Source organism: Colletotrichum siamense (genome assembly GCF_013390195.1).
Source record: "Colletotrichum siamense strain Cg363 chromosome Unknown KSG_Cg363_contig01, whole genome shotgun sequence".
Classification (NCBI taxonomy): domain Eukaryota; kingdom Fungi; phylum Ascomycota; class Sordariomycetes; order Glomerellales; family Glomerellaceae; genus Colletotrichum; species Colletotrichum siamense.
In genome coordinates this window covers 118,106-145,912 of record NW_023501014.1, presented here as the reverse complement: position 1 = coordinate 145,912, position 27,807 = coordinate 118,106, and the positions used below count along the sequence as shown (strand labels likewise).

General features: G+C 52.6%; 9 protein-coding genes across 9 annotated transcripts; 5 read left to right on the top strand and 4 right to left on the bottom strand.

Annotated features, from left to right (window-relative positions):
- Positions 1-118: 118 nt before the first annotated feature.
- On the bottom strand, positions 119-1,156 carry CGCS363_v000014 (uncharacterized protein; the record flags this gene model as incomplete). Its single annotated transcript, XM_036631863.1, has 1 exon — positions 119-1,156. One exon carries the CDS (start codon positions 1,154-1,156, stop codon positions 119-121), a length of 1,038 nt encoding a protein of 345 aa, XP_036502469.1.
- Positions 1,157-6,669: 5,513 nt separating this feature from the next.
- Positions 6,670-10,469, top strand: AT1A (Sodium/potassium-transporting ATPase subunit alpha-A; the record flags this gene model as incomplete). Its single annotated transcript, XM_036631862.1, has 8 exons — positions 6,670-6,887; positions 6,989-7,056; positions 7,138-7,677; positions 7,750-8,020; positions 8,078-8,318; positions 8,377-8,783; positions 8,843-9,191; positions 9,243-10,469. 8 exons carry the CDS (start codon positions 6,670-6,672, stop codon positions 10,467-10,469), a joined length of 3,321 nt encoding a protein of 1,106 aa, XP_036502466.1.
- A 1,739-nt stretch (positions 10,470-12,208) lies between these two features.
- Positions 12,209-13,111, top strand: sdnP (Sordarin/hypoxysordarin biosynthesis cluster protein P; the record flags this gene model as incomplete). The annotated part of the gene is made up of 2 exons (XM_036631861.1): positions 12,209-12,918; positions 12,988-13,111. 2 exons carry the CDS (start codon positions 12,209-12,211, stop codon positions 13,109-13,111), a joined length of 834 nt encoding a protein of 277 aa, XP_036502467.1.
- Positions 13,112-14,952: 1,841 nt separating this feature from the next.
- Positions 14,953-16,581, top strand: STL1-6 (Sugar transporter STL1; the record flags this gene model as incomplete). The annotated part of the gene is made up of 2 exons (XM_036631860.1): positions 14,953-16,223; positions 16,284-16,581. 2 exons carry the CDS (start codon positions 14,953-14,955, stop codon positions 16,579-16,581), a joined length of 1,569 nt encoding a protein of 522 aa, XP_036502464.1.
- Positions 16,582-17,767: 1,186 nt separating this feature from the next.
- Positions 17,768-19,397, bottom strand: CGCS363_v000010 (uncharacterized protein; the record flags this gene model as incomplete). The annotated part of the gene is made up of 3 exons (XM_036631859.1): positions 17,768-18,857; positions 18,919-19,151; positions 19,203-19,397. The coding sequence occupies 3 exons, from the start codon at positions 19,395-19,397 to the stop codon at positions 17,768-17,770; spliced, it is 1,518 nt and encodes a 505-aa protein (XP_036502465.1).
- Positions 19,398-21,396: 1,999 nt separating this feature from the next.
- CGCS363_v000009 (uncharacterized protein) lies at positions 21,397-22,063 on the top strand (the record flags this gene model as incomplete). The annotated part of the gene is made up of 3 exons (XM_036631858.1): positions 21,397-21,678; positions 21,731-21,947; positions 21,999-22,063. 3 exons carry the CDS (start codon positions 21,397-21,399, stop codon positions 22,061-22,063), a joined length of 564 nt encoding a protein of 187 aa, XP_036501540.1.
- Positions 22,064-22,458: 395 nt separating this feature from the next.
- Positions 22,459-23,330, bottom strand: CGCS363_v000008 (uncharacterized protein; the record flags this gene model as incomplete). Its single annotated transcript, XM_036631857.1, has 2 exons — positions 22,459-22,926; positions 23,280-23,330. The coding sequence occupies 2 exons, from the start codon at positions 23,328-23,330 to the stop codon at positions 22,459-22,461; spliced, it is 519 nt and encodes a 172-aa protein (XP_036501539.1).
- Positions 23,331-24,136: 806 nt separating this feature from the next.
- CGCS363_v000007 (putative oxidoreductase) lies at positions 24,137-25,101 on the top strand (the record flags this gene model as incomplete). Its single annotated transcript, XM_036631856.1, has 3 exons — positions 24,137-24,210; positions 24,269-24,858; positions 24,980-25,101. The coding sequence occupies 3 exons, from the start codon at positions 24,137-24,139 to the stop codon at positions 25,099-25,101; spliced, it is 786 nt and encodes a 261-aa protein (XP_036501533.1).
- Positions 25,102-25,583: 482 nt separating this feature from the next.
- CGCS363_v000006 (uncharacterized protein) lies at positions 25,584-27,403 on the bottom strand (the record flags this gene model as incomplete). Its single annotated transcript, XM_036631855.1, has 2 exons — positions 25,584-27,079; positions 27,193-27,403. The coding sequence occupies 2 exons, from the start codon at positions 27,401-27,403 to the stop codon at positions 25,584-25,586; spliced, it is 1,707 nt and encodes a 568-aa protein (XP_036501532.1).
- Between the last annotated feature and the right edge of the window lie 404 nt (positions 27,404-27,807).

Sequence of the window (27,807 nt, the reverse complement as noted above, 5' to 3'; positions counted from 1 at the left end):
TTTATCCGGTGGTATCGCCGCCCAATGCAATGGAGGGAGGGTGTCATCTCCCTCCGAGGCCAGTACGGCCAAAGCAAAAATTCATCAAGTCATTATTGCCCCAACTTTCTTCTCTCCATCACGCTTTCTTCCAACCTTGTCTTATCGCAGTTGCGTGGGCCTTCCATTCGTCAAAGCGTCTCTGTCTCTTTTGTTGTTCCTTTTCATTCCACGCCGTGATGGGCTGGATTGGTAACCTGGCAAGCATCTCGTCCATGTCGAACTCGCGGCGCAGCTCGCCGTTGACGCGGATCTGGATGCTGCCGATGCCCTCGTACAGGGCGGCGCCGTACTCGCCCCAGTCACGATACATGGAGAGAAGGCCGCCGATCTGGCTGCACATGAAGAAAGCCAGCTTCTCAGCCGGAATGAGGTGTTCTTTGCCCTCGGGCGGGCGGGGCCAAGTGATCCCGCGCCTCTCGCGCTTCTCTGCGTCCATGACCATATGAGTGAAGCCCTCAAACAGGTCGATGGCGCGACGTGTGCCTCCCGGTACGAGGCGATCATGCTTCTCGTTGGCGGGTGGGGCGACGACGTCTATCACGAGCTTCTTGATGGTGAAGTTTGACGGGTCGGCGACGACACTGCTAAAGGCGGTCGGGCCGTATCGCAGGTAGCCAGACAGCATGGCGTAAAAATTCCAGACGATAAAGGGCGGGCCGCCGTCGCCGCCGCGGAACTGCTCTTCGTTCTTCCAGTCGGGGTCGACATCCTTTGGCGGATCGAAAATGCGGAACTGAACGTTTACGCTGTCGGCATGGCGGGTCGTTCTTGGCACGGCAAGCCAAGTCGGCCACAAGCCACATTCCTTGACATACATGACGTCCAAACGGTAATGGGTTCCTTTTGACGCAAGCAGGGACTTGGCTTCATCGTGCAATTGTTGATTAACGAGGAGGATAGCGGTGTTGGGCGTGCCGGCGGGTGGTGTGCGTTGCTGCTGCTTCTCTACCCAAATGTCGTGGCCATCAAAAAAACCTTTACCCTTGTACTCGCGCCTTTTCCGGCCCTGGCTGACGGAGGGATTCTGCGGAGGCTCGCGGTCGGGCAGGAATACGACCTGGTCGAGAATCAAGTCCCGAATTTCCCTCGGAATACTCAGCAAACCGATGGCCATTGTGCGGGAGGAATTGGGTTTCGTTGCGTTGCTGATTGCCTGCTCTTTTGGTGGTGGGTGGTGAGAGTGCACGCAAACTCTAGTCGACGGACACCGGCGGGAGGTGAGAGAGAGTGTCGCACAGAGAGGGGGGCCCCGACCCCAAAAACCCAAACGACGGGCGAACGACGGACACGACTGCGACCCAAGAAACCCGTGGACCTCTGGGCAGCAGCAGCAGCACCACCACCAAGCAGCGTGCGTGCGGAGGGCGAAAATTTACTCCGAGGGGCAGGAAGAGGAGGAGGAGGGCGGCGGCGAGGAGAAGCGGTGCAGCGACTGGATCTTGGGACCTTGGACTGGACTGACTACTGGCCGGACTGGGACTGGGAAGCACCACAGAAACGACGCAGGACAGACGCAGTAGACTGACTGGTGCAGCTGCTTGCTGTAGGGGTCTTGGGTCGATTGAGGCGCAGCAGCAGTAGTAGCGGAGTCGGCCCTTTGGGGAACGACGTCATTCAGTTGGAGACCGGCGCTCGAGTCGAGCCAAGACGACGGCAGCAACGAAACAACGAAAACGAAACGAACAAACGGTGATGGAAAATTCTAGCGGGAAAAAGATTGAGAGGAGTAAACCAAGTTCGGTATCAGGTCAGGACAGACTGACGGGGGGGAAGCGTATGAGAAGTGGATGGGAAACCGGTCGGTGCACGAAGACGAGACTTCGACTGATGCTGCAGTTGCCGCTTCTTCCTCTGGGGGATCGGATAAACAAGCGCCCTCCATATGCAAGTGCAATGCGCCACTTGAGGCAGGGGAGAAAAAAAAGAAGAGGAGGGGATTTTGAGTTTTTGTGTGCTTTTCTCGTCAACCAAACTGGGCGCTGGACGGGATGCAACAAGATGGGATGACCGGATGTTGGTGCCGTAACAGCAGGTAAGAAGCAAAGCAGGCGAAAGGGCGAGAGGCGAAAGAGACGACGAAAAGACGAAGGACGGATTGGCGTGTGTGGCATTGGGATGAGATGGGATGCACCGACTCAAGTCTTGTGCTGTTCTCAGTCCGGCCTGGTCTTGTCCGAATTTCTTTGCTGGCAAACCCAGCTCTGGCTGGTCTGGAACTGACTGCATAGGCCACGGCGATGGCGATGGATGCCATGCCCAGTTGCCCACGCGGGAAAAAAAAAAGAGCGACGAAAAAGCACTGACCGACGGCCAGAATTAGAGATGTGTGGCCCCGTGGCGCGGAGCCATCTTGTCGGCAGACCCCGACCTACGGTGCCCGGCACCTTTGAAAAGTCATCAAAGGAAATGGGGGACCGACTGACTGACTTTTTGCCTTAGTAATGATCAGCCAGCGACTACGTACTGACTACCAGGACTGACTGTACTGTATTTGCCTTGCAGAGTAGCAGAGTGACTGAGTGAGTGTGTGAGGGATTGAGTGACGGTGTGCGTGGCCCACGGCGTGTGTGCGGGCGTACGCCGGTGTTGAATTGGGAAGAGGAGCAGCACCAACGCCCCTCATAGACGTATTCGTACAATTTCCCGCTCTGCTTTCTGCAGCTCGTTCCTGACAGACGTAACAGCACCTTCTCCTCGCGGGTCTGGAAGCTCCAGTTCTGCACATTGATGTTGGCTGGCTGATGCTGCGCCAGCATTGGCAGACTAGGTACGCAAACTACACACGACAGCGGACGCGCAGCCCAGGACGTGTGTTTGGGGTACGGTGAGGTAAGAATGGGAGAGTCAGAATCAGAGTCAGCAGCAACGCATTGCGCTGCTGCTCTTCCATTGCAGCGCATAGCAGTGCCAATACCGCCCAGCTAGCTACCTGGGCCTGTGCCTGTGTGCGCGGGTATGGCATGTATCGGGACGGCCAGCTTCTGTCCACGTCCGTCTAGGCAGGGTGTCAGCAGGGAATTAGGCGACTGGCCGGCTGGGCGGGAGGGGAGCTTTCATCCTCTCGGGTCCGTCCCCTCTCTCTCTCTGCACTGCACGCGAGCATTGGTCCCTCGGCTGCCATCTCCCTCCTCCTCTCCTGCTCGTCAATCAATCTCATCGTGTATGGAGAACTATGTAGATGGGGTCAGGAAAAAACCCTACCTACCCCTACCCACGTCCAGGTCCATCCGGCAGCTTCCTCCCTCCTCCCCCTTCGTCGCAAGAGGTGTTGTCGGTCTGGGCATGCGGGACTTTAGGGTGCAGTGCAGGACCCTCCCCGAGGCCTGAAGCTGTTGCTGCCGTTGGGGGAACAAGGGCAATCGTGGAGTGGGCTAGCGAACGAACAGGAACCGGGGTGCGAGCCCAGGAGGCCGCCTACCACCCAGTGGCCGCGTGATGAGATCGGCACTAGTTTTTCTGGGCGGAACGTCGTTCAACTTCAAACAACGCTTGCTTGCGGGTGGGAGAGAGTGGGAGTAGAAAAGAGCGTGTGTGCAGAAAAAGGCTCACACATCGTCATGAAGGAGGCACTGCAGAAGAGAGACTGGGACGTTCAATTGCCGGCTGTGGTTGCTGCTGGCGCCCTGCCCTGGGCGGGGAGACGACCGGGTATGCGTCAGGGCTGTATGTCCGACAGGCAAGGTGGGTTCGTTCGTTCGTTCGTTCCCCCGGCCGAGAGACTGGCTGGCGGAGGTGATTTGGATTGATTGGAGCTGATGCAGCACTTTGCACTCCCACTTGCATGCGCTGCTGCTGCTCTTTCCATTGAAATGGCCTAGGTTGAGGCAATAGAATCCAGCTTGAAGATGAGGGGGAATTGTGGCAGTGAGAGTACGTATAAGTGGGAGCCAATTGGGAGAGGGCCATTGACGTTTTGCTACCGGCCATGCTGAAGAGCGTTAATCACAAGTACAGCATGGTAAGAATGCCTTGAATCACTTAGACTGGGTTTTGGGGGGAAAGGAGCAACAAGCAGGTTGAAGGATGCAAGCAAGCAAGAGGTGTGAGCGGGAGCAGGCGCCGATTCGAAGCGGCGAACGGGCTAGCAGAGCCGAGTAAGCGGGATGGGCTGCGAGACTGCGATCCATGCCCATCGTCCGCCGGACGTCTACCATCTAAGTCGGGTGAGGTGCAATCTTCAATGAGCGGTGGCCGCGCGAGTCTGGATTGCTTGGGGAAGAGGCGGTGATGGGAGATTCGGTGCCGACCGCACAAAGAGAATTAGAGGAGGCGGGAGCTGGTGCTGTTTATTTAGGGAACAATGAGAATATGACAAAAGAGCGTTGGCTGGTACGGATCGGACAGCTTAGTTAGTTGCTGACCGCAATATCCAGATTCTCTGCGATAGGCAATAACATGTCGAGGAGACTAGACATGCGATGGAGGCCATGAGCCATTAGCATCTGGGGCAGTCAGCAGCAGAGCCAACAAACCAGCAGATTGTGGGATGCAATTCGCGAGCCTTAGCAAGACTTCAAAGTGGGAAATCCCGGATGACGGTGCTAACTCATTGCAGCAAACCGAGACACAGGCAGCTTGTTGTGTCTCCTGCCTCTCTCCACATCTGCATTGCAACTTGCACGCGCCCAAATCTCAGTGAGAATGACGGGGCCTTGGGAACGAGGGACTGGCCGCCGCTGGAGTTGGATGACGGATTTGGGGAAGAGAAACAAAATTGTGGCAGTGCTGACCAACCAGAGCCGTCGTCTTTTTCTTGCCTTTTTTTTTTTTGCCCTTGACTCTGGCGGTGACATGCAGCGGCGGCAGGGACGCAAGACGTCAATGAGACCGTGAGACCCCCAACCCAGCTCTCTCTCTCAACCCGTCTCGTCTAGCAGCAGGAGCTTGATCCATCGAAATGCAAGCTTGGAAAGGACCTTGAATGCAGACTGGATGGATGCAGGGCTGGAGAGTGGGAGGCAGCTAGGAGGTGAAGGACCGGAGGGAGGGGGTGAAGGACCCTAGGGCGTACAGAGAGGTGGAGGAGGGTAAGGGGAGCTACGGAATCTCTCTTCCTCACACACGCTTTTCACAGTCTCACTCCCGCCGTCCTCTCTCACACGCGCGCTCTCTCTCTCTCTTGTGTCATCCGCTTCCATCAACCGGCAGCAGTAGCAGAAAACAAGACACAGGGCCAAGGCCCGAACCCCAAGTGGACTCTACACCCACCTCCACCCGTCCGTTACCTAGGCAGTTGACGAGTTGGGGTACACTCACCCATGCTTCTTACCGCATAGCTTAGGGCAGAAGAAGCGTGGGCGACCAGAGAGCCACCACAGCCAGGACTCGGGGAGAAGCCAAGAGGCAGCAAGGGCAGGCCGAAAAGAAATAAAGCAAAAATAAAAAAGCACGGGGCAGGATGCGCCAAAACCTTGATTGGTTGTCACTGGCAAGTCACAGGAGAGCCTCCTTTGCGCCAAGAGATACTTGGATATCCAGCTCCAACGACTTCAACTTTGTGTAATTTCGCATCACCAGCCAGCGCCAGTCTATGAGCGATTTATTCAACTGTGCATTGCTGCCTTTCTGGCCCCTTCCAGCAGCGCCAACCGAGCCTCCTTCTTGCGGCCGCACGCAAGCAACGTTGTTTTCTGTGACACGCTGCTTCTCATTTCAAAACAGCAAGCCGGCTTTCTACTCCCGGCCTGGCTTAGCTAGCACCAAGGAGCCAGCAGCAACTGACTCTGTCTGCTCTGCCCTTCCCCCCCTTGGAAATGTGAGGCAGAATAAAGCATCCCGCGCTCGCTCAGTCGCCCACAGTACGGCGCACACGTTGGACTTGCTGTGTCCTCGCTGTGCCATTTCACCGCCCCCTGGCGCCGTAGATACAACTCCCGGGTCGACCTCCATCCATCTTCGCACGTCGTTGTCATCTCTTAACTCGTTTATCCTTTTTGGCACGGCATCCTCTTTTTAATCTTTGGGCTATGGTGCAGCAGGCTCCCTCTAGGCTGGAGTTGCCCGTTTGATCTCGCGCACCCCCATCCATCCATTCCTCTTCCATCCAGTCCCCCGGTGTCAGAGAACCTTTGAGAGTGAGGTAAAAAATAGCCGCGCCGTAGCCCCGTGGTCACCCCTCCCAAATCTCGTTCAAGTTGCTTTGCTTGGGATTTCCATTACCTCTTACTTACCATCCCAAGTAAGTCGATCCCAAGTCAAGCAAAGCGTCCCAGCTCATGCCATGTGATGATGTGCGGATGCCGCAATCTCCGCCACGCGCAACCAAGGCCCCCAGCCCTTTCCTCGCCAAAGTCTGTCTGACTTTTGCGCTGGTGTCTCTCGTAAACATCGGGGCAGTCAGAATGTTGCCAAGACCCATGATAGATATTGTTAAGACGGTCCCTTCCTGCCATCAGCCCTGACACCGTCCAAGTGTATATAAGACCCTGCCAGCGTTGAAAGTAAGGGCGTTGCAGTGCAGATCTGTTCTCAAGCTCGCTCTCACTTCTCACATTCTCCCTCCTGCTCCCTCTCCTTCCTCCTTTGGATCTCGCAACTCTCTCAACTCGTCCCGAGAACCAGTCTTGCCTTGTGCATTTTCCCCAGAGACCCCCGTATTGTATCGAGGAAAATCCGCAACCAAGAGCAATGAACGAGACTGAGCTAAAGAGCCCAGTTCAGGGCGGCGGTGAACGCATCCGTTGGGACGCAGACGAGGAGGCCGGCAGGAAGGCCCATCGATCAAATCCCGACCCTGCTACTCTGCATCATGCTCGATCAAACACTTCCATGTCGATACACTCTGTCCGGTCCAGACGTAATTCGATCGATGTTGCTGCTGAGCTGCCCATCCAGTACCGCACGGTGTAAGCGCGGTTCCCCCATCTTACTGATCCTTCCCCAAGTCAAAACAAAACAAACAAAACGCGCAACCATCGTCATCGGCCTAGTGCTGATTGCAGAAAAGGTCTATTGAGATTGAGGAATACAAGTCCAAGTCCGAGGCGGTGAAGAAGGCCAAAAATGTCGCAACAGGTTCGTTGAAACACCCAGAACAGTTTTGTTGTGTGATTGTGCAATGTTGCAGGCATAACTAACGATCGCGTCTCTCTATAGACCTTTCGGAACTCGAATGGCACACTATATCCGTTGAAGAGATCCTTCGTCGCCTGTCTTCTTCCCTCACCGATGGCCTCTCTCCGGATCAGATCACACGTCGTCAGGCTCACTACGGCAAGAATGCGCCCTCGCCTCCCCCTTCCCATAACACGAAGAGAATCTTCGGATACTTCTTCAAAGGCTTTGGTACTGTCCTGCTGGTGGCGTCCATCTTGGTCTTCATCGCATGGAAGCCCCTGGGTAGCCCACCGGCCGTTGCCAACTTGGCGTTGGCCATTGTGTTACTGGCTGTGTTCTTCATCCAGGCCGCGTTCAACATGTGGCAAGACTGGTCCTCATCGAGAGTCATGAACTCGATCAAGACCATGCTTCCAGACAACTGCATGGTTATCCGCGACAGCAACCAGGTCGAGCTTCTCGCTGATCAGATTGTGCCCGGAGACATTCTGATCATCAAGAGTGGTAACAAATTGCCTGCTGATGTGCGCTTCCTCAAGGTGTCATCGGATGCCAAGTTTGACAGAGCTATCCTGACTGGTACGTCTTCAATGCTGTTTTGTCGGCTGACAATCGGGTTATGCAGTTCGCTAACGAAAAGAATGAAAACAGGTGAATCGGTTCCTCTCCCCGCTGCAGTCGACTCTACCGATAACAACTATCTCGAAACGCGATGCATCGGTCTCCAAGGCACGCACTGCGTCTCGGGCACCTGCACTGGTGTGGTCGTGGCCACGGGTGATAACACCATCTTTGGCCGCATCGCGAAGCTGACCAACGAGCCCAAGAAGGGACTCACCACGCTGGAACGTGAAGTCCTCCACTTTGTGCTCATCATCTGCTCCATCATGTTCCTCATGATTGTTTTGGTCTTAATCGTCTGGTAAGTACAATTGTGGCACGACGATGGCTAACTTCGTTTCGCTAATAAATCGCGCAGGGCTGCTTGGTTGAGGCGGGTATACCCCAACTGGATCAACGTGCCTAACTTGATCATCTCTTGCGTGTCTGTTGCGGTAGCTTTCATCCCTGAGGGTCTACCTGTGGCTTTGACTGCCAGTATGACCATCAGCGCCAACATGATGCGCAAGAACAAGATCCTCTGCAAGTCTCTCAAGACTGTTGAGACTCTTGGCTCGGTCTCTATCATCTGTTCCGACAAGACTGGTACCCTGACTCAGGTAAGACTATGGTGGTGCTTCGTTGAAATGAGCTGTATGCTAATAGACTCCGTCATAGAACAAAATGATTGTTACCGAATGCGCCATCGGAACGGACAAGATGACGGCCCAGTCAGCCCGGGACACTTTGGCGATCAACAAGCACTCGGCTCCGAATAACAATGCTCTGGACCAGCTCCGTGCTATCGCCGGTCTGTGCAACGCCGGACAGTTCGATGCCGCCACCATGCGCCTCCCTCTCCACGAACGGGTCATTCATGGTGACGCTACAGACCAGGCTATTCTTCGCTTCTCTGAGAGTCTGGGACATGTGGCTGAGCTCAAGCGTTGCTGGTCCACAAAATACGAACTTGCCTTCAACAGCAAGAACAAGTACATGATTCGCGCGCTTGGTCTCTCTCATCCTGATGGATTATCTCTTGCCCTGCCCTCGGACACTGCTTCGGTCTTCCAACCTGGTGACGTGTAAGTTGACCCAGCAAAACCGAGCCAAACGAGTAAGATGTACTGACTTCCTTTTTCAGTCTTTTGACAATCAAGGGTGCCCCGGAGATCCTGATGAGTAGACTGAGCAACTACGTTAGTCCTTCAGGATACACCACTTCCCTCGACCCCGCGACACGTGCCTCCATCGAAAAGATCAAGGATGAGTGGTCTGCCCAAGGCCGCAGAGTCCTGCTTCTTGCTCGCAAGGCCATTTCCAGATCAGCTCTTCCCAGCAACCCCTCCGACAGCGCTTATGAGATGGAAATCAACAACCAGGCCAAGGCAGGTCTCACCCTCGTCGGTATTGTTGGCATCGTCGATCCTCCCCGTCCCGAGATCCCCGAAGTCATGAACACTCTCCGTGGTGCCGGTATCCGTATTTTCATGGTAAGCTACGCCTTGTGTTTCTCAGCCGGCTTCGATGCTTACGATATTCAGGTCACTGGAGACTTTGCCCTTACAGCCCAAGCCATCGCTGCGGAGTGTAACATCATCAGCGTCCCTCGCTCCCAAATCGACGACATTTCCGCTCTGCAGCGCAACACCACCGTCGATCCTTCTCTCAAGGGACACATCGACGACCTCGAATCCTCGCCTCGCCAAGCACTCGTGCTGTCTGGTCCCGAACTGATGACCCTCAACGATGACCAGTGGGACCAACTCGCTCAATACCAAGAGATCGTCTTCGCTCGCACAACGCCTGAGCAGAAGCTGCGCATCGTTCGTGAGCTCCAAGCACGCCACCAGATTGTCGGAATGACCGGCGATGGTGTCAACGACGCACCGTCCCTCCGTGCGGCTGACGTTGGTATTGCACTCGGCTCTGGTAGCGACATTGCTATTGAGGCTGCGGACATGGTTCTTCTCGACTCCTTTTCCAGCGTTGTCGAGGCTCTTCGCTACGGTCGCATGATGTTCGACAACCTCAAGAAGACAGTCGCGTACCTTCTACCTGCGGGCTCCTTCTCGGAATTCTGGCCTGTCATGACGAACGTTCTCTTCGGCATTCCTCAGATCCTCAGCAGTTTCCTCATGATTATCATCTGTCTTTTCACCGACGCTGCTGCCGCCATTGCAATGGCCTACGAAGCGCCTGAGGCTGACGTCTTGCTTCGCAAGCCCCGTGTGCCTGGAAAGGATCGCCTTGTCGACTGGCAGCTTGTAGTCCAGGCGTATGGTCTGGTTGGCGTCCTCGAGACACTGGCAAGTTTTGCCATGTCATACTGGTATCTTGAGCGCAACGGCATCAAGTTCACCGACATCTGGTTCTCCTTCGGTAATCTGCCATCGAACATTGACCCAGACTTCTACCAGCAAAAGCTCAACGTCGCAAGTTCGATCTACTTCGTCAACTTGGTTGTCATGCAATGGTTTAACTTGCTCGCTGTGAGAACTAGACGCTTGTCGTTGTTCCAGCACCCACCCATCGGAAACAAACGCACGCAGAACTGGTACCTGTTTCCTGCCGTTTTGTTTGCGCTGGTTATGGTATTCTTCTGGCTGTACGTGCCCGAGTTCCAAAGCACTCTCGGCACGGCGATTGTTCCGGTCGAATACTGGTTCTTGCCGATGACCTTTGGTCTGGGTATTCTACTCATTGACGAGACAAGAAAGTATGCTGTTAGGAGATGGCCGGACAGCGTCTTTGCGAAGACAGCTTGGTAGTTGGTCACTTGTGGTGGCTTGGGATGGGAGGTTTTTCTTGTTAATTGAGCAGAATGGAAATATTCATGTGTCGGGCCATGACACATGGAGTTGATTAGAGGGGTGGGTGGGTAGCCAGTCGTTTTATTACTTTGATTCGAGCAAGCGAGCCAGCGCTGGCTGAGCTGTTTAATTCAATACCACATTTTACTTCTCTTTATTCATGAAGAATCATTCATCATTCGTCAACCTAACATTTCCATCGTTGCCTATGTCTTGTACGCTCTTCTCATTGAACTTGAGATAGTCTATCCGCGCTCAAATGACTCTCCCAGCCTAGGAAACACCCCTAGGACAGCCATATCTGACCCTATGTCACAACGGAAAGGTATGAGGCTGGCGCTTGAACGGTTTACTATTCATCGGCCTATTGACTGAGGTAAAAGGCGTGGCTGAGGAGCCTTGGTAGCAGATAGAGTTGTCGCAGGAGAACTCGTCGGGGCTTGGCAGCACATGTGTCGACCGATGTCATTGTCGCATTTCCGTGGATATACTCTAAGACGAATGTAGGATCGCCAAACCTTTGTACGCAAAAAGCCAGTTCGACCGGATAACGGTGATCGAACCTGGTCGGCTCTAGTCCCTGAGCAGTGGGCAAGCATTCACACAAATTTGGCTATGCCTCGGGCAACACTTTGCTGATGCAAGCCCCGATAAAGCAGATCTGCAGTTTGTCCCAGGTAATGTTACCATCGAACTGCATTCTTTTCATCTAGACCAGGCAAATGACATCCAGCAATTCTAGTTGCACGTGAAAGAACCAATCGGGATTTCCCATAATGTGTGAAACTGGACGGACGGGATGAGTCGGCAAGTCACCGAAACATCTCTTCGCCACAAAATTGGGAACCCGTCACAATTATCGCTAACATGACAATGCCGTCTCAACCGTTACGTGCCGGCGGATGATTGACTGAATCTGCCTTCGTTAATGATCAAATCATACAGACTGCTCACCGGATAGAATCGGACAGCACATCAAACACACAGCTCACCAATTACAATGCAGCTGCATCTGATTGGCAAGGTTTCTCGATTAGGAAAGTCAACCTGAACCACCTACCGCAACAGATTCTTTCTGCATAGGCCGGAAGTCCAGGATCAATGACATGAACACGACAGCACTCGGTCGATAGAATTGGCGGAATGATTATCCGACCCTGAGGGCGACGCTCAACTATCAGGCAAGAAGTTCTGCCCTCCTGTTCATGCCTTTCCAAGCCAGGCTACTTGTACTTGTTTTGTCTGAATTGGGCGTGGGCTGCATAGCTTTCGTCCAAAGTTCCTATGCCAAGTTCGCCGAAGTGCCAGACAGCAAGCCAAGTGCAGAGTAGATAGGCATAACCGCGCGTTGATGACTGAAAATGAGGTACATGGCGTTTTCTAGTCTGGATCATTGGCCACACAAAAGTCTCCAACGGTCAGCAATAACATCCTCACGGCGACAAATATCAGCACTAAGGCTTTCGCGTTTCAAGACGTCATGCGAGCCAACGACGGGCGCAGATTTTCGAATAAACTGTCTGTGTCCGGGGTAAATGGCCGTGCCACTCCGCATTTCAATGGTTGGGACGAAAGAAATATAAAGCCGCCATGGTGCAGGCTGGTCCCTGCTGTCAAAAGACAATCTTTCCTAGTCTCTTTGAAACATTGCATTAGATTCGTCGGGTCTATTTGCCGGCGTTTTCAGCTCTTTCAGCATGCGTAACAACAACACCAGCTTGCCAGGAATTGAACTTGCTGGACCCACCATGGACATGGTCAACTTCTACTGGGAGAGTATGCAACAGCTGTACGCCGAGCACCACATCTTCCTAGAAATCCTCTTCACGACCAGCTGGTGGCTACGGTACCTCGTGCCATCTTGGAGGCGGGCATCGAATAGAAAGATTGTCAAGCATATGAAGTATCCGTTTATTCCCTTGCTCGCTCACCTGACCTGTGGAACTCTCGCCATGATCCGTTACTATTACCTTTACTTGGCTCTCGGAGACTCTCCGGTTCCAACCCTGCTCGACCTCGCACTCAGTCTCGGGTTCACAGCCACTGGCGTGCAGCTGTCTGGCTACGTCCGAGAAGGAAATGTGCCCGTTCTGAAGGCTGCTTTCAAGGCGATGGCGTTCCAACAGGCGATCGCTTCCTTCGCAGGGTACACGTATGGGTCCGCGCACTGGCATCGCGCCGGCATCAAAGTGATGAACGCTTTCGTTTGGGTGCGATGGTTCAACGAGTACGGGACCGTTTTTCAAGGTTTCAGAACGTACGGGGCTCGGTTTACGGCCTCGACTGTGATTTCTCACCCGCTCTGCATGTGGGAGGGCGATTACCCCGCGGGGATGCCTGTGTATGTCGCCATGTTGTTCGCGTTCCTGGCCGTGGACAAGTGGGCAGCACGAAAACTAGACGGAAAGTGAGTTGCACTAGAAAACCATCCCGAACCGCACGCCATCCGATGATTCGCTGACCTTTTCGTTACAAGACCAGGACCCATCCCCCGCGCTCTTGCGCATTGCGGGTTTGTGACCGTGGAGAAGAAGCATCGTGACGTCGAGAAGCTGGGGATTGCGGAGAGTGAGGAGAAGACGGGCGCAAAGTTGGAGTAGATGCTGAAGATGTCGCGAAGTTGGCACACGAAGATTGAAGAAAGTTTCTGGGCGCGTTGCGGGTTTTCCCCCAAGCCTCCCTCGAAAAGTCTTGGTCATAACTCTTAGAAACATTGAGCACAAGGTGGGACCTTGGTTGGAAATTGACACATCGTTTATTGTCACGTCGAATTTCTCAGAAGAATGAGAAGGATTCCGCGTTTCAAGGTTTTCATTCTTGGCTGCTCCTTGTTGAGGCAGCGTGAACATGAAGATTTTTGCTTTGGATGGATCATCACCGTATGCCAGGGTGGGCTCGGTAATCCTCCGAAGGCTGCAAAGTCCTTAGGTTGGGGCGGGTGGAATCCCGAATCTCGCATGCAGGGCCAGTCCAATCCCAAGTGCCGCTTTGCTAAAGGCACGAGCTGCATCGGGGAATGCCAGCCGCGAAAGGGGCGAACGGTCAAACCTGAAAACGAAGCCGATCGGCTCTTTCGTCGCGCCTGTTGCAACCCACCAGGGGTGCCCCTTTGGGCGGATGAACACGAGGGCGCCTCTGAGACTTAAATGCTTTTGGCTACCGCCCAAACGGAATGAGGTCACTGCTCAGAGTTTTCCAAGGAAGGGGACGTGCCATCTCTTTTATACGTTATGCCGCTGTCATTTTCGCTGTTCCAGACGGGATAGCAGTCGTCATTTGGCTTACGCCGTTATCCCCGTTGGCGTGCTTCGCGAGTCAGCCATGTGTTCGTGACGTGGGGGTTCTCTGCCCGGTCGTGCACAATTCGACAATCCACTGATATGAGTGATATCGGACCTTAGGGCGCCTCTTGGCCTACCTTCGGGCCTTGGCGACCGCTACCTGCCGTCTTGGCTGTGCTTGTTTTTCGCCGCATTCCATGGCGTTGTCTCTGTGCTGAGTGACAGCTTTCAACGACATTTCATCTGATGCGGAAGCGCGATATGCCGCGCTGTGGGGACGACTGCGACTGTGTTTCCTTCACCGAATCATCCAGTGCATCCGAATAAACATGAAAGCCTGCATCGAGGCTCGTACGATTGGATCTATCCGCAGGTAAAGGTAAGGTAGTTTGGCCACCGACCGCCTGCGGCTGCGACCCCTTATCCCGCCCGCCCCAATTGCCGACTCCGCAGCTGTGAGTAACGGCGAGAGGGATTAAACGCAAGCGGGCGGAACCCAGGAGGAGCAATTGCGAACGAGGCGACGAATGGGTGGAACGACAATTCGTCTGAGCGTCTCCACGAAGGAGACCTGATGAAGCTATCGCCGTTACGCAGACGGGAAGGGTGTGGCCCTCTCCGCCCTCTCTCGGTCGACTTCCGCCCTTAGCCCTGGCCGACTCACCCGGTCACACACAACACTTGGGAACGGCGCGCGTTCGGCATTGACGACACTGGCCCGCTCCCAGGAGCCTCTCTCTCCTCTGGCAGCCCCTTCCAGCCCTCCAGCCTCCGGACCTTCTACCTCAGGCTTCTCCTCCTCAACGTTTCTCCATCTTTCGGCCCTCCACATCGGGCACTGGCCAGCCCTTGGGGCGGGTTCCCTTACACACGGAGAAGTAAGCTGCTTTGGATTATGAATCTGGCTTTGCGGCCAGAATCCCGCGGGGTCTCCGCAACTCACCCCACAAGGGTCGGTATGAGATGAACGCGCTCGCTCTCGCTGAAATTCTTTAAGAGAGACGCCCGTCTCTCGCCCTCGACGCGGTCTGTTCATCGGCTCTCTATCTAACCCTCGACGACCGTCTGTTGCCCTCTCGTCTATACACCGGCTGTACTTCCCTTTCCCTTTCACTAGAGTTCGGGCAACCTCCGTGCATACACAACACCAGCCGTCGACAATGGGCGCATCATTCTTCGGCCTCACAGGCAATGGCCTGACCATACTTCAGCTCGCGCTGATTGTGTGCCCGTCTTTCATCCTCTTCGGTTACAACCAGGCCGGCCTTGGTGGTCTGCTCACTACCGAGGATTGGGTCAAGACGTTCCCCGAGATCGACACCGTTAACACCACTGGCGCCACCAAGAACAAGAACTCCACCCTTCAGGGCTTCGTCGTCGCTACCTTCACTATTGGCGCTCTTATTGGCTCCCTGTCCTGTTCTTGGTCTGGCGACAAGTTTGGCCGCCGCAATGTCATCTTCTTTGCCGGTCTCTGCTCTCTCATCGGCGAGGTTCTCGAGTGCTCCGCCTTCTCCCTCGCCCAGCTCATCGTCGGCCGTATTATCGTTGGTCTCGCTATCGGCCAGCTCTCCTCCATCGTTCCTGTCTGGCAGTCTGAGACTTCTGGCGCCAAGAACCGTGGTCGTCATGTCGTCCTTACTGGTCTCTTCACCTGTGTTGGCTACGTTCTGGAGAGCTGGATCAACCTCGGTTTCTGGGAGTTCAAGACTGGCCCCGTTACCTGGCGCGCTCCTATCGCCATTGCCATTCTGTTCTCCCTGATCCTGATGGGCAGCATCTACTTCCTGCCTGAGTCGCCTCGTTGGCTCGTCATGAAGCAGAAGTCCGCGGAGGCCCGTACCATCATCGCTGCCCTCCGTGGACTTGAGGAGGACTCCCTCGAAGTCCAGGCCGAGGTTGCTGGCATTGAGCACTCCCTCGAGGAGACCACCCAGAACGCTGCCAAGCTTACCGACATGCTCAAGATGGGTGATGATAAGCTCCTCTACCGCTTCGGTCTCTGCATCCTCCTCCAGTTCTATCAGCAGATGTCTGGCTCCAACTTGGTCTCTGTCTACGCGCCTATCCTGTTCCAGCAGAACCTTGGCATGAAGAGCGAGGCTTCGCGCGCTTTGGCCGGTGGTGCCCTCACCTGGAAGTTCCTGTCTTCCTTCGTTGCCTTCTTCACCATCGATCGCTTCGGTCGCCGTGTCGTCTTCATTCTCAGCGGTGTTGGTATGGCGCTCTGCATGATGTCTCTGGCCATCACCACTTCTTTCCCCAAGGACAACACCGCCGCTCAGATTGCCGCCGGCTGCTTCATCTACCTGTTCAACACTTTCGTGCCTATCGGTTTCTTGGGTGCCAACTTCCTGTACTGCACTGAGGTTGCTCCCATCCGTCTCCGCATGGCCATGTCATCCATCTCCACCGCCAACCACTGGCTCTGGTAAGTTGCACCCGACTCAAATCGATCACAAAAGATCCATCAACTAACGCGTTGTCTCAGGAACTTCATCGTCGTCATGGTTACCCCTGTCGCCCTCAACACCATCGGCTACCAGTACTACATCGTTTACGCTGTCATCTCTGCTTGCATCCCCGTCTCCGTTTACTTCCTGTACCCCGAGACCATGGGCCGCAACTTGGAGGAGATCGACCTGCTCTTCCGCGAGTCTCCTTCCGTCTTCGCTACCGTTCGCTTCGCCAAGAACCGCCCTGTCGCGATGCCCCAGGAGTTCGAGAGCGAGAAGCCCAACGACAAGGCAGACCACGTCGACCAGAAGCCTCTTGAGGATTCTGCATAACCGTACATAATGAAGTAATCTATGGGTTGGGGTTTGTGCAGGTCACCCCAGGAAAAGTTATCTAGCATAAGCAAGCGGAAGTGATTTTAGCGAATGGAATGAGAAGTACCGAGTATGGTACGAATGATACCACATCATGATTGTCTTGAAACCAGGTTTCGATATCTTGCCAATGTGTAGATTTTGTGACAACTGCGAACACACGTCTGTTTTGGACACCACCTGGTCTCATGGTATAAGTCCCAATACACTGCCAAACACGTATCTGGCCCAGAATGACTGTGAAGGAACCGATTTTGAGGCTTTTCACGGTCCAATGAGATGTTTCGTTTGAATGAGATCCATCGCAGACCTAGTCACCCACGTGCTGCATCATTTCGGCGAGCTTTCCGGCCCACATTGCACCCATGCCCCGACATGACCATCCTTGGCAATGGAGTCCTCCAGGTAGTTGAAACCAACAGACTAAAATTACACCCAGCGTCGCATCGCACGTCGTTTTGTTTCTTGCCCCGAACTTTGGGTCAATGTGACGTTCTGGCGTCGAAACATTACGGATGCGTTCCATTGTCAGATCTAAATATGATTGTCGAGGACCCTGCGGTACCCTTGCTTCAGCTGCCCTTGGTGAACACGCCAAGCCGTCACGTAGTGTTGTATTCAATATCCCAATGATAGCTGGGGCCTTGATCAAGGGCGAATTTGCTAAGAGGGGGTGTATTACTACTCTAATTCCGCAGAATGTGTTGCTAGTTGTGTTGGGCCAAATAGCTGGACACTGGTTGTGGATATCAAGTTTCACGCCTCGAGTACTGGAGCAAGACTGCGAATGTCTGGGCTCATGGCCATTTGTACTACATAGAAAACAGGCAATGTCTCAACGACACCACGACTTCTTGGCAGGAAATATCGGCCGGCTTGTCTACCCTAGGTTGAGATATTGAAAATGTCGTTTGCGACGAAACGTCTTTGGAGTGACATCAGCCTTGATTTTAATAATCAAGTCCCATGCAGGCCTCAACTCCAGCGGGTAAAGGAACGAAAAAAAGGAAAAAAAAAAAAAAAAAAAAGAAAAGAAAAAAGAAACACAGCTGACGTCGATCCCAGTGAACCTAGGGCTTCATCTAGGTGATGTTCATGTGGCATTTCCCTTAAATTAGGTAAGATCTCGAACAAGGTCTGAGGGTCAAGCCATGATAGGATTCAAGCTTTCAATCTCAGGCCAGACGTAAGATCCATCAGTCAATGAAATTTCGGGCCAGTACATGCGGACTAGAATACGGTCAAACAAGGAATCATAATCGATGGGATATGAAGTCTTACCAGTGAGAGATGCGTTGTTAGCAACAGGTAACCAATTTCCAGTCCAATTGGCCGGGGGTGGAATGTCCGCACTCTGCAAGAGAACTTGAAATGTTTCATCTTGGCCGCCCGCCGCAGTCGGCCCATATACCTGACCACCTTCAAGGTACTGCAAAGTCGAGGTCTTGGATCCGATGCTGTACCGACTGATGCCATTCGGTACAAGTCTGAGCAACGCATCGTAAGAGCCAATGTTCCAAAAGCCCGGACTTGTCACGCCTGGCTTTCCAAAGAAGGTGATAATCATGGACAGAGTAGAGAAATCAATGGTTCCGCTAAGCATCGGGTGATTAGGCAGGAGTGCAAGCTTCTGGGTCTGGAGATACCCAATACCAGAGGCAGCTTGTGCAGCATAATGTGTTCCGTAATTGCCTTGGTAGGAGGGAATGGGTACTGTCCAGTTATTACCCAGCTGTACGATGTGCGCTGCGTCGGCCAAGTCCGCTTCGATGGAGTAGCGTGCGATGGACGCAGCGTTTGAAATATCGACGTCTGGGTTGGCAGTATAAGTTCCGTTTCCAATGCCTGCTTGTGCGAGAATGGTGTTCACGCGTTCTCGGTCTGAGACAGTCTGGGGAGGGTTGTAAGGCAACAAGCTGGCGGCAAACTGAAGCACACTCTGGGGATTGGTGATATTTGGTGTGATGAGTTTTGCAAAAGACGGCACAGTGGTCTCCGCCGAGAGATCAGTCGTTCCGACAGTGGAGCCATCTTGAAGTGAATGGAGCCGGTCTAATTCTTCCGTCGTGTTGGAATTGATGCCAATGCGGATAGCGACAGAGGCGTATGCGGTCGAAATATTGATAAGGTTACCATTCGCAAGGCCTACTTCATTTACGGCGTCGCGCTTGAGACGGTAAGTTCCGGCGGTGTTTCCATTTACATTGCTTATTTCTGCGATTGCGTTTCCATAGCTGAAGTGAACCCGTTAGTAACCACCCGATTCAGAAAACCAAACCTTCCCACTAGACTTACAAGTCCCAGATGAGATAGCTCCAGTAACGGTCATCAAACTCGGGTACACCCAGAAGGACGTCTGCTTCAGATAGATCGAGCACTCCAAACGAGTAAAGAACATCGACATTGACTGCCACGATAGAGTTCGTCTCAGGGGTTGGAAACTCTCGCGTGTGCAAGTACTGATTAGCTGGTGATGATTGCGAAAGGATCCCGAGAATGGCAGTCTGGGAAACCGGGGCGGCAGTGAACTTATTGATGCGTTAGCTAAGCCCAAATGTTAGAGGCGTGTCGTGTCTTACGATCAAAGACCAAGCAGTTGCCTCCAGAGTTCCGCCCACAGCATCATCAACGTTGATCATAGTTGCAGATGAGTCGGGCTCCAGATCCGCGGTGGCGTTGAGGTCGATTCGTACAATGGGATTTTCATCGGGAATCTTGACTTGGGCACGCGCAGTAGCGGCGTATAGCAGAATAATAGCGACTGAGTGCAACATATGGAATGACTAGATGAATGGAACGAGTAGTATGATTTGCAAAACGAATAGCGTATGAAACAGCAACTGCATTATCATCAGGAAACACTCCAAGTTAAATAGCAATTGAGAACTTGCCCGCATCAGATAACCGAAGTTTGACATCAGCCCACAAGCTCTCATCTGGATGCCATTCGGAGAATCCGCTTATTGAAAATAGGAGTTGTGTAGAGGCCAACGTATTCGTTATCGTCTAGACACCTGATTGGACAAACGATACGAGCGCTTGGTAGACAGACGAGTTGACATGAATTTTAGCTCCGTAGTGCAGCTTGGACCACTAGACAGCTGGACAGGGGCTATCCGGTGCAAGGATCACGAGGCCCCAGATACAATGACAAGAGGAACTTCCAAGGCCCTTGATGTGGCTAGTCCTGATGAACAGTAGGGCTCAATTGACACATCACAGCCCCATCATACCCATCAGTGTATGTGGGAGGCTGAGCAACTCTAACCGTCTTGGATGCACAGCCCCACCTATAGGACGGGGCGTTGAATTTGCTGCGGCTCGGCTCCCAGGTATGTTTTTGATTGATTCTTAAAACTGCCCTTGCTATTCAAATGAAAATTGAGCATGGAGCTTCAGAGTATCCTGATGTTACGCATATCTCTGTTCAAAGCGAGGTTGCTCTGACTGGCAAGCTTGCCTAGGAAATTAACCCTAGCTTTAGCAAGACAGAGATATGCGGACTAATTACGGAATGCTAGCTTGTTCTCGCAAACACTTGGCTGCGCTAGAACATTGGTTTCGAAGCCTCAACAACGGGGTCTGTGTCTCTGGTCGCCGAAACTGCATGCACCACAATGGCGAAGCGTAACTAAACAGCCATCCACAGGAAAGGCGAACCATCTTCCTCCACACCAGGGGTACACATCAGTAAGAGTAAACTTCATCTATGATTCATTCTCATACACTAGATTCAATGGATCGAACCAAGTGAGACCCTGGCCGTAGGCCGTGTCTAGACAACCCCTGTTGGTATTCTGAGTGAAACTGACGGCCTTGCATCAGCCCATCTTGGCGGTGCTTGCGTGGATTAAGAATTGGCGGGGAATTTCCTGCACGCCATCGGGAGTCAGAAATTGACTCGGGTCGCTTGTCGACGGATGATACATGGGGATAAAATCGATGTGTGGTGTTTCGAATGAGAACGAGGAAGGAGATGCCAATTGATGTGTTCATAAAGACGAAGAAACTCCTATGGCAACAGACACAAGAACCTTTTTGGATGAACTTTCCCTATATATGAGATGAAATTCCCACTCAATTTCTTGATTTCGTGAAAAGCTATTGGTACAACAAATCCAACTGCTTTGAGCCAGTTCGAGTTTGACCGCCCTGTGAGTTATACACTCACGTTGGGGCCAATACACGTGGAAAGCCAAACCCAAGCATGCTTATTAGCATTAGCTGCATAGGCGGTAGTCATCCAGCCAAGGTCATTAAATCCGAGAGAACGCGGCCGAAAGGCTGTCACCCAATAAATGTTGCATACACATGGGACCTTGCATACGTAGAGAGGGATGGACCGTTGGTTACTCCGCAAAGGCTGCAGGCCGCCAGTCTTACACGCAGTACCACTAGCCCTCAATGCGGAAGGCGGAAACCGATATCAAGCGCCGAGGGTAACATTGACAGGGTAGATTTTCAGGGGTACTACAGCTTGTAAGCACCAGTGACTTCCAGCTATGAGACCATGGGCAAGTATCCCGCGTCCATCACGCAGGAACTGTGCGTTTTTTATCGATTTCAAAGCCAATCTAGACCCCAGGAAGGAGAGACTCGCAGCCACGCGATGCAACGAGTGCGAACAATATCTCGTATTCGTCAATGTCTTGGCGTGCAGAGTTGTGGCACGATAGCTCGATGTTTTGTATATCAACTTTAAAAGCCCCCGTGGTGTCAACGTTGAGTGATGCATGCATTCTGTCCTTTGAAAGTGCACCGGCCTCTTACAAAATGGTTTCTTCTTTGATGCTCAAGCTTCTGGCAGCTGCAGTCGGCGTCTCGGCGTGCACCCTGCCGACGGATCCTGTATCCAACAACATTACCACTGGCTTCGGCATTCAGGTCCAGAATCCCGCTGCACCCATTGTTCACAACCGCTATATGAACCTTTGGTCGGCGGGTGGAGGCGACCAGCACCTCTATCTTAGCCCCGCTGGAGATGCAGCGTTCAACCTTACCCTTGACAACGGCGTCATTTCTCGCGGCATTATTCATGCCGTCATCAATGGAGAGGTAAATTCGTCGCATGTTGCCTCAATATTGAAGGCTAATCAAGATGTCACAGTACACTGCGGATGACAACACCACCAAGTTGTTTATGACGGAACGCGGCGACCCCAAGGCTTACTTTCAGCCTGTCTATGGTTGCAACATCGATACGGATGCGGTGCAGCTTGAGTTGGACTTTATATCAAGGGCTGCCCTTCCAGGTGGCTTCATTTGTGTGAGAAGTGCGTCCGGCGACAGACACGAGTTCCGCTACTCTCCCCCCGGCAATACTGGTAAGTATTTCTCGAGTTCCACACAAGCAAGCTGGCTAACAGTTCATCAAGCCGTCCGTGAAGACCGTCCTTGCTACGAGGTTACACTGGCCGTGGTCCAAGCCCCAGCTGCCTAGTTCGCGGATGGCGTGGTCACCAATGTTTATCTACTTTGGAAGTCATACTTGAGTTCTAAGGTGTCAATGATATATTTTGTAATATTTTGGAGAGAAATGAAACCCCTTCTGAGCGCTTCCGCAGAGTTTAGCCTTCAGGCATGAGAAATGAAGCAACAGAAATTTGAGGCACTCAATAGGACAGTGGCTCTTATGAGATGTTGGTCCTCAATCGAGGCAGCGTCACAGGTCCAGGCCAACCAAGCTGCCAGAGATATTTTTTGACAGGTGTCCCGTACCAATGGAATGGCATAACCAAACGAGCAGACCTTTCAATTTTGGTGAAACGGGATATATAGACCTTAAAGAGAGATGAGAAATACGAGAAAGCACCGTCGTCACTTCGTGCTGTCATCTTAAACCAATGGGGGCTCGCCTCGCTCCGTCCGCCACTGATTTGTCGCCTGCAACGTCCCCGGCAGTCCTCTGAAAAGCCACCCCCACTTATGCAGAAATCCTTCTGACATCTCCCATCCGGTGATTTCCCATGGTGGTGACCAGGCAATAATGCCACGTTGTTTGATCTCGTCGTCGGGGAAGCCCTCGTACAAACCACCGATGCAGTCCGCCCACAGCTCGTCCTCGTCAAAGGTACCAGAAGCCTGAATCAGACGATCTCTTCCCTCGGGACTGGGGAAAAGATCAATCCAGTCGCCATGTGGCACCGTTTGTTGAAGGACGGTGGGCAGGAGCGCCTTAGGGAGAAGCTGTGGTTTGTAAGGGTAGGGGATAATGTGAATCAGCTCCTTGTCGCATTCAAGCGGCGCGTCGAGGATGCCTGAGATCAGAGTGCGATTAACAGCTAGTGCACGAAGGGCATTGAACTGTAGGAGTGTGATGAGGTGGTCTGGACAGAGAGGGAAAACAACATTGAGCTGCCGGCCTGTAGACCTTCCGGATAGCAGGGGTTTTCTCGCATTATAGCCTTGCTTGATCCGCGACAATGGAACGAGGCACACGGACTCCTGCTGATTGTCCCAACATTCAACAGACGCCTCGGGCTCAATTAATGAGCAGCTTGTGGTTGTAGATGCTTTGGCCTTTTCCCCAAGGGCTTTGCGTTTACCTACACTGGCTGTCAGTCTCGATACCGAATCCAACTTGATCAAATGTCCCTCATAATTTGTTTAACGTTGATGGATTTCCTGCGGAAAGTAGGATGGTAGTTGATACTCACGATATGCTCTCGTGTTAAGTCTTGTCTGTGCCCGACGGCGCGCTGCGGCATCCTTTGTTCCAGTCCAGTCGTCACCTGTGGTTCTCGCCTACAAGCAATGAGCGAATCATGTCATTTTCAAAAATCGAGTCACAAGAACCTCAGCTAGTTGTGGCATCGAAGCCAGTTGGATGTGCGGTGCCATTAAACTTGTCGCCTGATTGGTGTCCATCATGGCCCGAGCTAATGTCCTGGGTCATAGTGAGATTGTTGGTGAATAATATAAGTTGGTCGAGGCCCGAAGGTCTTGCAATGCAGCCTGCTCACATAAATAGGTTTCATGGGTGTCACTGGAGTGCGGGCTTATTTACGCTTACTCCTTGGCAAAGGATGAGGCGCAGGTAGACAGTCTACTAGGAAACATGCAACATCATTTGTTGATGTTGCCATTTCGGACCACAAGTGGTCTAGCGTCATGCAACCTGCTCACATTGACTCTGGGGCAGAACGGGATTACGACTCCAGTCACATCGTCTTTGAATGGTGCTCCCGCCGAGCCCTATCATGTCGAGGGGAGTTCGGCATAGAACCGCTGACTCCATGCAGGTGGCTCACAAACCCATGGGAGTTCTCCCACGACATCTGATTGCAAGAAATCTGACATGAACATGCAATCACTGATCTGGAAGTCATGCAAGTGGCTCACAACGCCCGGTGCTGCCGGAATGGCAATAACGTTCCACACTCAATTTCGTCACTCACGACAAGAACTATAAGAACCAGGACAAATTGACAAAAGCTAGCCTGGATGTTGGTTGGCAAGCATTGCAATAATCACACTTCAACGCCACACTACGCTGGAAATTTCTTTTCCAAAGATGGCGTTCCACCCAGACAGTCTCCCCGATCTCGAGGGCAAGGTATTTATAGTGACAGGGGGGAACTCTGGCATGTGAGTCGCTTTCTTTTTTTCCCACACGAAAATCGGTCAAGTAATAACAAAACTAAAGAGGCTACCACACCGTTGCTCGCCTTGCGGAACATGGCGCTCATGTCTACATGTGCGTCAGGTCATTGGATAAGGGTGCACGGGCAATCGCTGAGATTAACGAAAAATGCCCCTCGGCGAACGTTGACCTCTTGCAAATGGATTTGACGGACCTCGCCACCGTTGTTGCAGCCGCCAAATATTTCCTCACTCTCGAAACAACGCTGCATGGATTGGTCAATAATGCAGGGATCATGGCCACACCCTTCGAGATAACCAAGGATGGACACGAGGCCCAGTGGCAAGTCAACTACCTCGCTCACTGGGTCTTGACGGAACATATGCTTCCTTTGATGCTACAAACATCTAAGAATCTCGCCCCGGGCAGCGTACGCATCGTCAATCTTACTTCATCGGGCCACTTGGGAGCACCCAAGGGCGGGATTAACTTCAACGACCCATCCCTAAGAGAAGGGAATACTTGGACACGATACGGACAGAGCAAGCTTGCCAACATTTTGCATACAAAGTCTCTGCATGAGAGATATGGGCCCGGCTCTCGCAGTGCACGAAATGAAGAGGGCGAGATCTGGGTTACATCCGTACACCCTGGTATGGTCGAAACAAACATCGCAGCCCCGGCGAGGGAGTCACGGTCGATCATAATGATTGTTCTCTCATTCTTTCGAGTGCTTGGCTTCGTATGGCCAGCTGACAAAGGTTCTTGGAATAGCGTCTTCTGCGCGGCAAGCGAGGATATGGAAGCTGAACAAGCCGGTGGCTACTTGGAAATATTCCGGCGATTCGGAGAGCCTAGATGGCAGAGTAGCGCAGCAAAGGATGTGGGGCTTCTAAAAGAGCTGGAACAATGGACGAGGGGCGTGATGAAAAGAGAAGGATGGTCTGGGGAGTAACCGTTCCGTGTTGGCGTGGGCAATATGTATTAACTAGTCCAGCACGAAGTACACACAGTCACACACGTGATGTCAGGCTCCATGGGCAACATTCAAACATGTACCGTGTTGTTGTCATCTCAATACTCAAAGTCTAGTACAGATTCTGAATTGAAGTTATTTGTTTCCTCATAGCGGAGATAGACTGAGTCTGGTCAGATGATAAAGATGTTGTGTATACATGTAGACACTTACAATCCAAGAAAGAAATTGACGCAACACATGTAGCTATCAGATGACAAGGTGGTATTTTGTAAAGGCCGAGACTGCGTTACCGGCTCTGCAAGTGGTAGAGATCCGGCTCGGAGTCGAATATCGATCAAGGTTAATTTGGCTGACCTAAGTGACTCTGACTACAATGTCTGGCGTTAAATTAAGCGAAGTCTAACTTGAACCGACAAGACGAAATCCCCCTTGAGTCATTTTAAGCTGCATGTTGGTCGTATCTGCAGCGACTTGCATCTCCTGCAAGCTCATCACCGGCCCTGCAGCGTCCTTTGTCTTCTCATCCAGTCCGTTGAAAAGTGTTGCCAACATTGAGCTCTTCCAGGGAGGCCTATCGCTGAAGCTCGTTTGTATGACTGTCAAAGCAAGGAACACCGCTGTAAGCAACACCATCGCCGCTGGCAACGAAAGCCATGCCCAGTTGACGTGGACGCAGGTTTGTTGCTCCCACACAACGCCCTGCGCGGGGCCTACTCGGATACTCTTATCTCCATCGCCATTCCGCCAACGTGCTGTTATCGAATCAGCCAGGCCTCTCATGGCATGCTGCACAGTATCGCGAGTCGCATTGCCGCCGGCCCATAGATTTACCGACCAAAGGTTGCCTGTAGCCCTGCTCGTCCATGGATCCCACCAAAGTGTTTCGTTGCCGAGCAACGAAGAAATAACCGCTGCCAAGCCAGCTGTTGGGGCGTAGGGGATAGAAAAAATGCAATCTGAGGGCCACCAGGTGGTGTAATTCCAGTAATTGGAGGATTTGTTGGTGAGAACCTCTCTCAAATACCCCGATCCAACAATGGTACCAGGGCCTGTGGGAAATGCGATGATCGGTAAACTGTTATCTTGAGATGGGCCAGACAGTCCTTGGCATTCGTGCCAAGCCCCATTTCTGATGGTTCTGTTGGCGCGGAAAATGCTATGCGTGGCAAATGGAATAAGCTCGACATCCATACGCTGTGTTTCGACCACATATTCTACGAGAACGCCGTTCGTGACATTGGAGCTCCAAGTCGTTACGGCGGGAAAAAATTCGCACTCAAAGGCCTTCATTGACTTTTTGGAAACGGTCGAAGCCATCATAAAAGAGATCTTCGTGAGGAAATTCGATGGTGTCCCATTGGAGGAGCGCCGTACACCCGACTGCATTACATTGTTCGTAATGTTGTCGAGGGCTATGCCATAATCCAGCAAGCTGGCAGTCTTGTAAGTATAGGTCTGGTTATTGGAATTTCTGGTGGAATTCAATGAATGTGATATTTTGTCGCTGATGTCCGTACACTGGCTTTGTAGCGAAAGTGACATGAACGTGGCACCGTCTTCGGTAGCCGTGAATGTGCAGTTTCCCGTCCTACACGTGTAGCTGACGGCGGCAGAAACATTCGCAGGGGGGTCAAGTAGCCCTACGTATATGGCTGACTGCATTTGTGAGTCAATTGCAGGCGTGCCCGATGGCCGTCCCATAATACCATCAGTGTAGTTGTTTGAAAATGAAATTGCTCCAACCTCGCCGTGCGCCATCACTGAGCAGCTGTAGTAATGAACAATTTGTTGTGCAAAGGGGTCCACGGCCATGGCGAAAATTGTAAGAATGGCGCCGAATACGGCCAGATTCCGGCCCCTGAGGACGAAAATCAGGAGAAGGGATCCCCACGGGCCTACAACGTGGAGCACGTCAGTACATGGAGGCTACACCGTAAATGTTGGTTGGAACCGGAGATCATATAGTGCAGTCACTGAACCGAGAGAAATATGAGATGAGCGGACGAACCTCGACTTGCCATGTCCCACTGCGCGATGTGTTTCATAGGCCTTGGCTTTTCGTACCACAACCATTTCAACTGGCTCAAGCCCTCGGCTATCGGCATCATCAGGCACGCCTTTAAAATCGCGCTAAACACGGCAATAAGAGCGTTTATGGTGATCATCGAAGGCCACTTGGGTAGAGTTCGGTCTTGGTGGAGGAGAAGCGTAATGAACATCGCCGCCAAGGCAACGGTAGCAACGGCGATGCTTAGCACCTCCCACGCCCATAATCTATTCAATAGGCTGTCTCTGGAAGGAAAGATTCTCCCACGAGTTTCCGAGGCAGATCCATCATGGTCTTGAACTGGGGCGTATGTGTGCGAGCTGCCTTCTTTTACTGAGTTGTCGCCAGACCCATGAAGTCTCTGTGTTGATAGTCTAGAGTCTGATGGGCTGTTCTGTAGCTGGATGTACGTAACGGCTCGGGGTCCTCGAATTCTTGAGTCGTCCATTGCGAGAAAGAAGCAAGATAACCTTTAATATGGGATGGAAATCTCCCATGTGTCAATATCTGATTGTGTGAAGACGTCGATCTCGCCTTTTGTGCGTGGGCCGGAAGACTTCAACATCTGGAAGGAAA